General features: G+C 40.9%; 1 protein-coding gene across 4 annotated transcripts; it reads right to left on the reverse strand.

Moving 5' to 3' along the window:
* Positions 1-228: 228 nt before the first annotated feature.
* On the reverse strand, positions 229-11,031 carry UFSP2 (UFM1 specific peptidase 2). Of its 4 annotated transcripts, none has more exons than XM_072334107.1 (12): positions 10,969-11,031; positions 10,519-10,597; positions 9,273-9,450; positions 9,120-9,186; positions 8,665-8,822; positions 7,683-7,875; positions 6,136-6,282; positions 5,525-5,689; positions 4,094-4,218; positions 2,416-2,492; positions 1,654-1,778; positions 229-986 (listed from the first exon to the last, which is right to left on the reverse strand). In XM_072334107.1, exons 1-12 carry the CDS (start codon positions 11,008-11,010, stop codon positions 900-902), a joined length of 1,443 nt encoding a protein of 480 aa, XP_072190208.1. In that variant the 5' UTR covers positions 11,011-11,031; the 3' UTR covers positions 229-899. The 4 variants fall into 4 exon arrangements, with proteins under 4 accessions (XP_072190208.1, XP_072190207.1, XP_072190206.1 ...); XM_072334106.1 differs by having other exon boundaries at positions 8,665-8,819; positions 9,273-9,453; XM_072334105.1 differs by having other exon boundaries at positions 9,273-9,453.
* Positions 11,032-15,004: the final 3,973 nt, after the last annotated feature.

Here is a 15,004-nt window from a genome sequence, read left to right on the forward strand (position 1 = left end):
CAGTGACACCCAGGTGGAGGAGCTGACAACGAGGGCAGTTTCACTTGTACCACAAATGTATCCTAATGCTCTGATCACAGTAGATGTAGAACATTTGTTTGTCCATACGACAGGTCTCGGTCTCCTAGCTGACAAAAGAAATGTCTTGTAATCCCAAAATCAAACTCATGGGAATCCAAAGGCCAACGACTTGACTGGACAATGAACGGAATGGCTTGATGTACGCTGTCACATTGGCTCCTTCTGAGAAGGAGGAAAACTCATTTATTTTCACTTCTTACAGTAGACCGCTGTTCTGCTTATTCCTACAATATTTGTATTCATACGGCTATAAATAAATAAGCATAGGATAATTTAGTCTCTCACACCCTTTCTGTGTTTGGTTTTGGGAACAAAAGTTAAAATTCAGTCCATACAGATTATCTCTTTTCCTTAACCCTCACCTAAAATACCATTATCAATAGTGAGAGCAGTGCATGATGGCTTTGAATAGACTCGTACTGTGAAATCCACCTGGCTCTACAGAACCTGAAAGGTAAGAGTCCCTTTTGTTTTTGGCAGGAAAGAATTTCATTAAATAAATGGCTCCGACATTTAATTTCTAGAGCTCTGAAGCATAATAAAGTTGTTATATAAACAGAGTTATCCTAGCCAGAAGGAAGGACAGAGTAGTACTTAGTTAATAATTGGTAAAAAAAAATGCAGTTCACAGCAGATTACTCTCTTATTTGTGATTTCATTAAAAAACACCAACAAATCTTGATTTAAATCAGGTATGCAACATTTCTATTTCCACTGGGCTTTGATCAGTTTAAGCTATTAGTCTGCTAACTAACAAGACAGTTACTTCTAGGCCTGCTAGTACACTGGCTAAGCATATTCTTGCATAAGATTGGGATTTAAATAGTTTTTGGTCGTTGAGGTAGGCACAGGTTATAATAGGCATCCTTGCTCCAGAAGTCCGGGCCCTTCCAACCACACCAGCCCTGGCCAGGAAGAAGAAAAGACATCATTTAAATTTGCTACGAGTTCTGTTTTTCACATCCATTGTTACATGCAGATCTATCTTACTAATTCTAATCTGTATGAATTATTTTCGAGTACCTGTAGGATGCAGTGACACACAATTTGCAGGCAGTTCTGTACATGCCTAAGCAACACTGTACTGGCCCTTACAGAGCTCCCCTCCCTGCTCCCACAGCTTGGTTTCTACAAAGCAGCACCTCTTCTTTCTATATCCCACTGCCTTCTGCTGCCGCACAGAGACTAATGCTGTCCTGAAACAGTCATTCTCACAGCTGTCATTTCTCTTGGTGTGCCATTGATCACCATTTATCAATTCAGTCTAGCTAAGCTTTTATGTCTACAGAATAAGGGATAATTAATTGAGGTGTTTCCAATGCAAAGGAGGGACAAACTTACTCTAAGAACATCTGTACTGCACTAACTTTACACAGTAAGTGACCCGATACATCTCCAAAATCACTGCATTTCAGTAACTAACAATAGCTAACATGTATGCAGGTTAACTGGGATCAGCACTACCCATTGGAACCCACTTCTCCACAGAGAACTCACAGAATGGCCAATTCCTACCTGACCACACATTATTTAATAACATATATGCATTCACAGATGCACATGAAGTCTCACCTTATCCAAAATAACATGCAGATCTTCTCCTCCAGTGTAATGTGGGTCTAGTATCAGATATTTTATGTGCCCTGTGGTCTCATTCCACGCCACTCCCAGTATTGTGTGAGCCAAAACACCTCCACCTGACACAGGAGGAAAACAGATTGTTAACTTTTTTTCACCAAGACTGTCTGAAATGAAAGTACTAATAGTACTAATTTATTACTAATAGTAATAAATAAATCAAAGGATTTTTCACTTTTTGAACTACTGGTTTCTTGAAATGCTCTCATTAAAATTAAGAAGTTCTCATGAATGACATTTGCAATGATACCAACATTGTAGATTATTTATGCATGCCGGTCCTGTGATGAATTTGGATAAGGAATGACACTCCCCTCCTCAGAGCCAGATAAACACGACTCTTCCGAGGTGGGAAGTTTAGGGGAACTGTACGGACATCTGCCCACCTACAGAGATGAAACTTCTAGAGAAGTCAGCTTCTATCGAGTTCTGACTTTACAAGCAGCCTTTGAGAACACCATGCAGACTGATTTTTGTTACTAGGTTTAATCCTGAGCTCATGGGAAACAGCGAGTGAAAACGATACCAGGCAGACTAAATTGTGTGGTTTTCTAGGCTCCCTTGAGAAGAGCATAATTTTAATTCACCGAGGGTTCTGACTAGCTTTTGTAAACTGAATCAGTACTAATTGGAATGAAGTTCAGCAGAGGAAGGCCACGAACACTGACTGGCATTCTGCAGTGCTCAAGTACTCACCGATCATAACTGGAGTTCCTTCAGTCTTGAAATGATTAGCAAGTTCTCTTCCCTGCAAAGCGAGTTCAGAACCCTGGCTAGGTAAGAAATAGAATGTGAGATCTGTCATCCCCACAAGGCTCAGCTTTTTAAATTATCCACCACATGCATTAACAGCACAGGTAGAATTTAGAATTTGTCTGTGTTAATCACTTGGGACAGTCTGGAAAAAAGCATTCTTTATGCAACTGAAGAGATTCTGTCCGGGCTACTGAATTCACTGTAAGCCTCACTGTCACTGAAGCACCTGGAGCTGCCCAGGTTCTACCATGTTTCTGCTGTTTGCCTCCCACAGTGGGGACAGCCAGGAAACCCCGATGGCTCCCTTCAAGAGAGAAAAAAAAGCACCAGACTAACTACACGTGTCAGCAAGGGGAACACAACATCATCAGAGCCCAGTAAAAATAAGGCACCGATAAAGGTGTTTGTAATGTGTCTTAAGATGGGTTTCCACTTTAATTGCACAAGCAATTGCAACAATCATATCCAAGCTGCCTTTAAAAAATCACAGCTGAAATATCATTAGTAATCCAGTCAAAGCAACACTGAACTTAGCCTGCTTTAATTTCCCTGCTTTCCTGTTCAGCTCTGCTACAAAGAATAAGCCAACATGGAAGAGTATGCTGTATACATACAATACATGCACATATTCCATGATTTGGAGCTCATATGCCTCTGAAGGAGACTCAGATTCCCCTCAGAAGACTGGCTGTACTTCTGAAAGAGGTGACAGAAACTGGGCAAGGAAATACATACAGATCTTAATATCTTGTCTTGTATGTTTCTTCATATTGTGGTTCACGTTTTTAAAACACAAACTGGGTGTCTGCTTCCCAAGTTCCTGGAGAGATGGACTAAATACAGACAGAGCGTAAAGCTGGAACTCTGGGAAACGGGATGGTGCATTTATAATAATGCATTTGGCACTACTGTTGCTGCTGTAGCTGTGAAGCCCTGTTTGCATAAAGAAAGAGTTACAGGTGCTAGTTGAAAGTAAGTCTGAGAGAAAAATGCAGCCTTTTTGAGCTGGTCAATGGCAGTGGATGGCGTGACAACTCTCCTCAGCATGCTAGCGAGGCTGGCATTTCACAGTCCTGTAAAACACTGGTGCTTCCTTACAGCAGAACAACTCTAATGTTTTGAATAGAATTTTCATACAGGCTAGGTTAGCTTGCATTCCCTGTTCCATTATTTCATTTATCACAGAGTGCTCAGAGATTTGTTGTTCTGCTTACTGCTGTCCAACTGGTAGAAATCCAGTAATTTCATTGCCAGTAAATACTGAACGTTATTCTTTTTCTCCTAAATGTATTCATAGGGTTCTTTATTGCACATAAAAGTGTCAGATTGTCAGAAGGGTAATAAATCCCTTGTGTTAATGTCACACAAATCTAGGGAGGGGGCACAATTTCCAGGCTGCTCTGCAATGTGCCTCAATCCTGCACTTGGATGGGTAATAATTTACTGTCAGTGTGTGCCTCGCGATTGACGGACTGTGTTCCTGTTGTTCCAAAAACTGTTTGCAGATGGAAGGGAAATAGGCTGAATTTCTGCACATCAGCTAATTGCAGACAGTTAAGCAACTTAAGGAAAATGTCTTCCATAATGACTGAAGTACTGAAAATATATGGGTTCTTACCTGACAAATAATATTTTTGATGTTATTCCGAAGAGTTGATTCAAGACAAGCTGCACCTCGATTGAACCGATCCATTGCCGGGACCCAACAAATGCTGCAGGTTTGTCTCCGGCATCAACCAGGGCCTTTGCAACGTGAACACAAAGAAGTAAAGCAAAACTCAACAACGTAGTGTAGATTATTCCATCATTTCTTTGCGTGAAAGAAATATGTATATAGATACAGATGTTATGACCTTGCCAGTCAAAAGCAAAAACAGGAGGTTGAGGAAGAGGCCCCCAAAATAATTGGCACTTAAAATAAACTCTGCTCAGTTTGGAAGTTTATGTGTTGCATGCAGTGCTCAAGATGCCTTTTCCACTTGGGATACATAGCCCACAAAGTCTCCTGAAGGCTGCCGCCCTCCCCTATAAGTCTGACACGCTACAGGAACATACAGATATAAGTTGATTTTATGTTTGGGGGCTGACTGAGAAATGCTCAGGAAATCCAGTTTTTCTTTTATTGCTTGCATCCCCTTTAGGTACGATGGAAGTCATTTCATCAAGCAAACCAAGCTTTGTTAAAATGTTGAGTAAATAAATGAATATATAATACTGTTTTTAGAAGGCTAAAAATAACCGTGGTATTTATTGCTAGGCATACAAAGTCAGCCGTCCAAGCCTACACTTTTTCTTCAGTGCTGTTAACAGAAATGAACAAACTCAAATTGAAAAGAGAAACTGAAGGAAATGAAGGTTCAAGTAATAGATAAAGCCTGCTACTCTCAAAGGTGAAACTGCAAAAGAAAGCAGTAAATCAACGCATAGCAATCAGCGGTCACAGCCAACAGAAGTCTGTTTTAAAACTGATTACATATGACAGATTGCATCCTTTTTCTCTTTCATTTGGCAAAGATAGTGAAAACATTATAAACAGAGCTTCAAGCAGAACATTAATCCAAGGAAATACTTAGAAAATGGTTTTAATTAATCTTATTTGTACACAAACATTTGGAGAACGAAATTTGAAGTCTCAAATGTCTTAATCTGTGTATGGGAATTGTGAGGTCCCAGCCTGAACCAGTGATTGAGCACCAGGTGAGGAGGTGTGGCTAATCCAGGGAGCACCTGAGCAACCTGAGGCAGACCCTGGGTCCACCCCTCCTCACTATCATTTAAGGGTTAGCAGCCACAGGAGCAGCATCTCTATTTGGTGATCATGTTCTTCTTGAGATTCTGTCAGCCTTTGGAAGGAGGTAAGTTGCTCTTTCCTGTATTGCTTTCTAAACTAAATCCTGACCAATACCTTTATAAGCATGTTTCCATCCTGGTAGAAGGCATTATTGCACCTTCTGTTACTGCACAATTTGCCATTTAAGAATAATCTTTACAAACTTTTCTGGATAAACAAGTAGGTATAAAAGAATTGATTTGCACGAGCATTCTGTACCTGTTGAATTTCCTTGTGTGTTGGTATAGGTGCATCAGTGTAACCTTGCTGCTTGAACCAAGAACAGATGGTCTGCAGAGACCGATAAGCGCAACCCCAGCCGCTGTCATCAATCCGATCTTGCATATAGTGGTGATAGCTGTATATGCCATGTACTAAATAAACCTGCACAGAGACAGATTATGGAAACGAATCTTATCATGCTAGGATCAAATAAAGTGTATATGACTGTCATTTCTACTTAGGGAGTTCTAAGTCTTCAGAAAAACTGCAGGTTTCTTATTCACACATGACCACTCCTCTTTTGTATACTAAGCATCTCTATTCATAGTTTTATTTCCTCGCGTTGCTTTAGAGATGCTTTTAAAATCCATAATAAAAATGTGAGGTATCTTCTAAAACGGTATATTGTTATTTTATAAGACAATGCAGTTTGGGCAGGAGGGGGAATAAAGGAATAAGATATACTAAAACAGTGCGATTTCGTGTGGAGGAACTACTTCACTTAGGAGACCTTCTGTAAAGGTACAGAAATGAAGTTGCTTCTTTTAATGGCGAATTGTAAATGAAATAAAACACCTTTAAGAAGTTACATCTTGATTGAAACTTACCACGCCAGACTCGGGACCAGGTGAATTAAGATGTATATGTGGATTTCTGAGATAGCCATCTTTATATGGTTCATCTGGAAAATGGTAAGCATTTGCTCTCTTGAAATACGGTCTGTCACACGGCAGGTTGAACAACCCATGCAATTCCTACATGCCAGTTAGAATAAAAGTAAAGAGTACTACTCAAATTTGGGATTAAGAGAAACATTATAGTGGTTTTGTCTCTATTATTAATTGCAATCTCAACAAAACAGCTTACTGAACGTGATTAGGTTGATATGCAGCATGTATGTTTAGTGCTAGACCTTGCCTCTAAGGAAGCTGATGGAGGCTCACCTCCCCTGTGAAGAACCTGTTATTTCACATGGTTTTGCTTACACACTGCTTGCCTCTGCAGACCCATTCAAGATATCATGAATAACAAATAACCTATCAAAGTGTGCTAAAATACACTATAACATGAATGAGTTGTATATTTTTCTCTGTAGTATTATATACAGTGAATTACAGTCTTAAAATAGTATTGAAGACACAAAAATGGCATGCTATGACAAATTAAAAATACAGTGCTTATGGTTCAAGCTGATTCGGTCCATTTTTATGTTGCAGGCAGAGCCCAAGTTTTAACTACATCCAGAGATGTAGTAAAATGTACCGTCTTCCTTTTTTTCCACAGGACTTAAGAGTAAAAGGAATCATAAAATCATCTTGACTGTCTGTACTGCAGGTAATAGATTTTATGCAGATGACCGAACACTGAGCCCATCTACGCTAGCTAGAGCAACATTCAGCAATCAGTGCATGAAAGTGAACAGAAGAGGGAGAGCAGGACTGATGTATCACCCATATCTGAGGCCTCTGCAAATGCAAGGAACATTAGGTTTAGTAATACTTTATCTAGAAGAGAATGAAAAATCCCCACAGCTTCTATGTATTTGAACAGGGGCACAACTATTTCCTCACCCTTAGTATGTGTAAATGCATGACCTGATCAGCTTTGAGAGCCCTCAGTCTGCAAGGGCTGCTGTATCAGAACACTCCTACGCCTCATCCATATTTCTTTTTCTAGAGGTGCCAACCCAGAAGGCAAAAACAAAACCAATGATTTCTAGCCAGGGTTGCTCAGCTGTCAGCAACAACACTCCTTATCAACTCCCAAAGCACAAAACCAACCAGAAGAAATTCCAGCCCGCTCCTAATCCTTTCAGGAAACCTGCTAAATCTTGCAAATAATGATCAAAGTAATCTGGAAGCAGGGAACCCGGGGAATCCAGAGTCAGAAATATGATACAGATCAGTTTAATCTAAAATACGTCCTATGTAGCTTTGTTTTCTTATGAAAACGGGATTTGATACATCTTATAATATTTCTAATCAATTTTACATGTAGTACGCTGCATCTATAATTAAAAATCGGAATCTGATAGTATTAGTTCTGCACTGGCTATATGAAAAGCTTTACCCTTGCTCCTGTGATAATAAAAGTAAAGATAAAAATCAGGTTATCTTAGTATTTGTTGTACACTGGCTAAATGAAAACACTTTACCTTTCGGTAACTTTCCAGTTGATCATCTGAAATACCTGTAGGGTATGAAATTGTTACAAGGTGATTTTTTCCTGGTAACATGAAGTGAAACTGTTCTGGTACCACAATTGATGTTCCCTTCATGTATTTCATGATGCATCTTTCCATATCGGTTAATTGCTTGTGAATTGCTTTCACCAGGAGATTTTGCACCCTGTGGATGATAAGGGACAGTACTTAACTAGCAGAGCAGTGGTGGTGGATCACTTTCATTTCTCACAGTACTCATGCACACTTGCACCTGCTCTGAACTTCTCACTCCTTCAATCCATTCCCACAGAGAAGGACGAGACTTCAGCATGCTTTGCTCAAAGCACAAAACTGTTCTGAGGCACTGCATCAGAAACTACTCTCTAGTGATTCTGCCCTCTGAAGTGCAGGTACCCCACCCTAGTCTGCTGGTGGGAACACAGCCATTATCAGTGCCTGCTAAAATGCAAGTTACGTATATGACTCTCACGCACGTGTGTATATATACATACACATACCTACACACACTTCATACATCAAACAGAATCAAGTCCTATGGCAGAAACAAGGAAAGAATACGAAGACTGCATTTCCCCCCTCTGCCTATCCCTCAGCATTATTTTGAGAATACAGTTATCAGATGTACTCTTTTATACACACTGGCTTGTAAGAATGACAAGGATCTTTACATTGTTTTCCTTTCTTAACTCCTTGCTAACAATGGCTCTCAGTTATCCCATCTACCAGACACTGATTAACTGAATTTTCTATAGGCAGCAAAAAGATTGTCTCATGATTATTAAGACTTGAGAAGCGTCTACAGGAATTGTTATTACTTACACAAATTTCAGTACAAGAATACTGCATGCTAGTTTCTTAAATTGATACATGATAATGATAGCTTTCCTTTACAAGAAAAACGAAGTGGAAAATGAATTGGGGAAGAAAATTATAAGTTGAGGATAATACTTACTTTCCCCACTTTTCTTCTGGAGAAACAGCTACAACAACATCAACTGGCAATGTCATATTAATGTAGTGGTGCTCCTTATTTTCTCTTTCGATGACTGGAGCCAAAGCGTCTAATGAAGAAGTCATCTCTAACATGAGGTCAATATTGATTACTTGCTGCTGCACAGAATAAAGACACCAACAGTGTATCTCCAGCAATCCGTTCTCCAAGAGAGCAAAAGGAAAGCTCTACAGAGTTTGATGTAAAGTCCAGTAATGAAATAACTGGGTTAAAGACTAAAACTTCTATGTACTGATCTGCATTCATGCAGAGCCTGAACAACTTAAAAGGGCTTTTTTTTCCCAAGTCATTTAAATGTGTCCTTTTGCATAGGTAAGGCTAGGAAGGGCAGATGAACAACTTCTAAGTGACAGGTGGTGGTCAGACAGACATTATTAGTGTGGTGAGTCACGTACCGTGTCTTGTAGCTTTTTATCCTTTTTTTTGCCAAGCTTTCGTCGGGTCTCATCATCTTGATCAAAGCTGAAGTATCAACAGAAAGAGCAACTTCTAGAATATGCAACGATTCCATTACAAAATCATCTTTTATTTTTTGTTAATATACTCACTGTATAAACTGTTTTATTTCCTTACAAGCAGAATCATCAGTCAGCTCTGGAATGCTGTTGATACCGTTGTTGGGCCACACGTAGACTGAACTGTGGCAGATTCTTAATACAAGGACATCCGAGGACAGCTTATTTGCAAGATCGCTGAAAATGTATTTTAATGCACTTCTTGCTGATGCTTCTGAAACACAGTAAGTATAAAATTCACTTTAAAGATTCTCCCATTTCTGTGATGGCTGCCGGACAAACTATTTTTAATTGATGTTTTGCTAATGAACGTAAACGCAAGTGCTGTTATAGTCAGAAAAATAACTGTGAGAACAAAAGGATTTCACTCAGGTCTGCCTCAACAAAAGCACACTGTTTTCCTTGGCTTCCAATAACAACCTACACTGTCATTGATTCTCCCATCAGTAATTCTTAACCAAGCCTACAGCTTCAGGCTTCTGTGGATAGAAAAGCTGCTATATATGCATATATCTGATCTTTTCAGTATATCCTGGAAAGATTAATCAGAGCTGCATAATATCAGTGACTTCAGATTGCTTTCCAAAACCTGCCATAAAACATACTGAGTTTTTGGAAAAAGAGGAGGTTGAGTTCATCTGCAGACCAAAGTTTGGAAAAGACAGATGTATAACCAAACCAGCCATGCTTTGGCAAGCCTACATCTTAATTACTGGTATGGACTTTCATCTTTTTAGATCTTAATTTGACTTATTAACAGTTTCGCCTGTTCCTTACAACCTGAAGTGATACCTCCCTTACTTACATGATCAACAACCAGTACCTAGAATGTAGTAAGGTATTAAAATCTCACAAAATCACTGGGGCTAGAAAAGACCACAGCAATCATCTCGTCCAGCCATCAAATGAGAGCTTAGGAGAGGATGGCTTCAATCCATCAGCCTCTGGGTTATGGGCCCAGCAAGTTTTTAATGTATGTATTCCTCAATTGTATTTCTTCAACTCGTTACCTTAGATTTGGCCACTACCGCTTTCTACACTCAAAGTCCTTAAAAGCTAAATTATTAGGGAAAAAAAACAAACCAAACTTGTGCCTGGAGACAGGCAGGAGGGGCTCTGAGAGCCTGATGGAGCTGCAGGTGTCCATGTTCAGTGCATGGAGTGGGACCGCATGGCCTTTAGGGATCCCTTGCAACTCAGATTATTCTAGATGTAGTAAAATGCCCAGAAAGCAAACAATTTATTATTTTTTAAATCTCTGATAGCCTTACAGACACACCATCGGTAGTTGCTAGCTGAAATGCCAAATCCAAGCCACCTCTTATTCTGAAGAGTATGTCCATAGCTTCCAGGATTACCTAGGGAGAAAAAAGAAATCATTATTTCAACATGCTTTCTCTCAGGCTACACTTGACTTCCAGTGCCACAGCGTGGAGACGAGGCCAGTGAATAAGCAGGGAGCTGAAAGGCACGCTGGCACGTACCTCCCAGAGCCGTGCCCCGTTGCACGAGTGCTGTTATAAGCTGCCGTAGGCTGACGGGCCCTTCCTCGCAGCCACGCCGGCTGCGTGCGTGGGAAGAACGGCAGGGGGGCCCAGCGGGCGGCCGTCGCCACGCCGCTAACCCGTGCTGACAGCGAGCCCTCCAGCACGGCCCTCCCTCCCCCGCCGTGAGGTGGCGCTGTGGCGGTTGCCCACCCGCGGGGACCCCCAGGGAGAGGCGGGCTTACCACGTCCGTCAGCGCCGCAGCGGGGGCCGAGCCCGGCCGCATCGTTTCTGCGCACGCGCACTCCGCCCCTCAGGAAGGAGGCGCGGAGGGCGGCCGCGGGCCGTACCAATGTAGGAGGCGGGAGGAGGTGGGATGTTGCGCTCCTGTGGGTGCCAGGAGCTGCAGGCTTCCTCCCCGAGGCAGCTCTGAAGCCAGTCAATGCTGATCCTCACGTCTGCTGCTTTTGGCTTAGGCAATCAACCCCTGCTCACCCTGCTCACCTCCCTGTGTTCCTTAGACTTCTCGTCCAGGCATTACCCTGCCTTCTTTCACGCTTCAATTTGGGTGATGTTGAGGAAAAACAAACATTTGCTATAAACAATTTTGCCGAAATCCAGAAGAAATGGGAGATGTTCACTATGACCAGGCCTTGGGTTGCAGTTGGAGGGCTTCTGAAGCTCACAGAATGACAGTCATAGGGACCTATGGAAGCCACTGAGTGCAACCCCCTGTTAGGGCAGGCCTCCTGCCATGGATATATCGCACAGGTAGGCATCCAGAGGGGTCATGGATATCTCCATAGAAGGAGACTGCACAGCCTCTCTGGGCAGCCTGCTCCAGTGCTCTGTCACCCTTATCGTACAGTAGTTCTTCAGTTCCATTTCTGCATTTCATCCCAGATTTGTCCATTCCGTGTCCTTGTGTACCATTAGCTGAGAGTGACTAAAAACCATTGGTAGGAAGTAATCCCCAAGATGAAGGAGGATTGCTTTTTAGCTAAAATTGACCACTGTTATAGTACTAGAGGACATCATGTTACAGCAAGAGCCAGTGATGTATTCAGTACAGTCAAGCGTATTGATAACAATGTCCTAGCCCTACTGAACAAGCTCCACACCTGCACTGGACATGGAGGTGTACTGGTGAACTCATTGTGACATAGGAGCAATTCTACTTTTCTTTTGAGCATAGAATAGGTCACTGTAGTGAGTTATTGATTTACTTCTTAAAAATATGACAGATCTGTCCCTCAAAATCCAGACTTACAAAAATAACATATTAAGCCATGAATTCATTTAATTACTTGAATTTTTCCTTAAAGTTTCAAATGCCAGTTTAAGCAGCAGTGCGGTTTTAGTTAATAATCTGCTATTCAGTGCTTTCACATACTTTCATGTGAAAAATATTTGAAGGAAATCAATTATATTGTAGATTGGCACTTTTTTTCTTTCAGCTTGAGCGCATGAAAGGAGACACGTTTGATCCAGGCCATTCTGTGGACTGTGGCTGTCCCATCCAGTAAAGAACTGTTTCCATCCTCCTCCTGGACCAAAAAGCAGACCTGTTATAACAACTTTAAATGTCTCAGGGTAAGGCGCTTTAATTTGAGTTCGTATTTTGTGTGTGCTGTCTACCAAAATTCATTAAGACAGCTGTTTCCTTTGGAATTAATTGAAGTATTGAAATAATTAATTATTGACAATAAGATATGAAATGTTTGAGGAGCCTTGCTTTCAACATTTATTCCTAAACTTCTGTACTCGTGGGTTGCTGTGAAATATTCTAGAGACCTTCAAATTAGGCAGTGCAGTTATAATTGAAAAAATATCTTAAAATATCTTTTCTGACTTAATAAATGTCAGGAAAATGACCGAGAACGCTCCTGTTAAAAGGCAGAACTGAGTTTTGTTTTCACTTCTGTTTGTGAAATAAGATTGGCTCCCTCTGCTGGTAGATGTAGTGCCAGCTAATCTCAGTCTGTGGCATTTTTGAAGCAATGGCATTCACCTTAGGTCCTGTCAACAGACATGTGGCTGTGTGATGTTAGAAGAGACTTATAATACAGTGGATTTGTATAGGTATACAAGCACACTCTTTGCCTTTTAAAATCATATTAAGTTATAACCTTTATTTTTAGATATTTTTCTGTGCTTGGCTTTACTGTAATTCATGCTGGTAATTGGGACTGTGTTCTTTGGAATTATTTAAAGTAATCACATTCAAATGGGATTTCTAAGACTGCACGTAGAACAGCTAGGCATAGATGTACAAGGAGATGTGCGCTTATTTGCATACTCCACGAGCAACATGTATGACATATTTTAGAACTATTTGATTAAAAACTGGAAAACAGTCTTAGAAGAATGTCACAGAGTTATATCTGTGTCCGTGACACAAAGAATGTTTCACGTCTGTGATTTGTCTTTTACATATCACGTGAGGTTTAAGAAATACTCTTTTATCCACCCGTGGCTCTTCTATTTATTTCACCACATATCTGAATTTGCTTGATCACTTTTTAAGTTGCAGAAATTGTTTAAAGTTTTAATGCGAACTGATAAGGCCAAACCAGAAGCTGCATAGTATTCCCAATGATTTAATTACTAATGGAAAGTAAGAAAGAATGGAAAATAACTTTTTGTACACCAAAATCTGCTAACTACCAACACTGACATGAAGTTTGTTTCCTTCCAAAGAGGATCTCACAGTCACAGGAGTTTATTTGTAAATGTAAGAAAATAATTCTAGAAGCCACCTACTGAAGTATATAGGAAAGACCATTAATCAGTTTTCAGTTTTGGCTTTTGTTGCTGATACAAAATTCTCTGTAGTATAATTGTATGTGGTAGGGCAAGTCCAGAGTCTTATGCCTGGGGAGCAATAACCACACGTGTCAGTACAGGTTAAGGACTTACCTCTGGGGAGGAGCTCTTAGGAGAAGGACCTGGGTGTCCTGGTGGACAGCAGGTCATCCATGAGCCAGAAGCGTGCCCTGTTGGCCAGAAAGGCCAATGGTAACTTGTGGGGCATTAAAAAGAGAGTGTTCTACCCTGGTGAGGCTGCATCTGGAATACTGTGTTCAGTTCTGGGCTCCTTAGTTCAAGCAATGAAGACATAATAATACAGTTGTCTGAGCTGTACAATATCACCGTCACCGATGAATGCGTTAAGACAGTTTTTTATAAATGCAGTTTATTTTGGATACTTATTAGAAATAACCATTACGAAAATATCGGAGGAGGCTTTGCAACTTTCTGTCACTGCCCAATAAATGCCAGAAGTACCCCTGAGGAATCTGACTGATTCTGAACAGCAGCAGCAAAATGTTTCTCCATCCTTTAACAGGCAGCGCCTTGAGAGGAATTAAACAATCAATGCCTGAGTTTGCTGTGATTCGAAAAGGTAAAATAATATTGTAGAAATGCTGCTTCTTCTGACTTTCCTATTGCGGAGTTATTACTATTGACCTCCTGCTCGTTTCAAGGAATGTGTCCCTGTTTATCATTCAGCAGGTGTGGCTGCAGAACGTGCACATCAACTGCAGAGGGCGCGACAGCACTTGCGAATTGCTTCTGAATTCGTTTTTAGTCGATAGCCTTAGTTCTGATTTGGAGGAAAATCTTCATTTCTTGCTTAGGAATTCACGTCTATAAAATGTATACAGTTGTCTTTATACATGTGCCGTTCTGTGGAGCACCTGCTCGAGAGAGGGCAAGTGCTTCATCTTTTCAATCCCCTTCAGCAAAAAAGAGAAAAATAGGAGCACCTGCACTTTGCCACAGCACTGCACTTTGCCTTTGAGGTTGTGTAGGCACTGCCTTTCAGTAGCACATTTTAAAACGGAACTCTTGTTGGCTGCTGATTTCCAGTTACAGATCCAGAGGTGATAGAAAATATCGCACGTAGAACTGAATATTTGTTGTATTTTTATGCAGTGTTGTTGTTGAATTTGAAGATGTTGAAGACGTGCTTGCACTGGCAAAGGAATTGGAACAGAACTTCCCATCTCACATGAGAACCCTTCTGTGCTGTGTTAATTTATAAGTAAACAGCCTTTAAATTGGAAAGCCCCACTGCAGGTCCCACATGTGTGTCTTCTTCCCAGACAAATACTTTCACCTTCAGACTGATAAGTAGCACCTGTAACTACTGAGGTAGTTGCTATGTAGTGGGCAAGGCAAGTTTAACTGAGTCCTACCCTGGACATGGGAATTGGGTGCTAGTGCTTTCTGTGCAAAGCTGGTTTCATTAAGAAGCTGCTGGGTCTGCTGTCTGT

This window comes from Excalfactoria chinensis, chromosome 4 (assembly GCF_039878825.1).
Source record: "Excalfactoria chinensis isolate bCotChi1 chromosome 4, bCotChi1.hap2, whole genome shotgun sequence".
Classification (NCBI taxonomy): Eukaryota; Metazoa; Chordata; class Aves; order Galliformes; family Phasianidae; genus Excalfactoria; species Excalfactoria chinensis.

What these genes read in the sequence shown, in the direction of transcription:
- UFSP2 (XM_072334105.1), bottom strand. Translation starts at nt 11,010, where the DNA reads ATGCGGCCGGGCTCGGCCCCCGCTGCGGCGCTGACGGACGTG. An exon ending in ATAAAAAGCTACAAGACACG is followed by an intron (nt 8,823 to 9,119) that starts GTACGTGACTCA and finishes TATTCTGTGCAG; the next exon opens with CAGCAAGTAATCAATATTGA. An exon ending in AACTGGAAAGTTACCGAAAG is followed by an intron (nt 6,283 to 7,682) that starts GTAAAGTGTTTT and finishes ACTGGCATGTAG; the next exon opens with GAATTGCATGGGTTGTTCAA.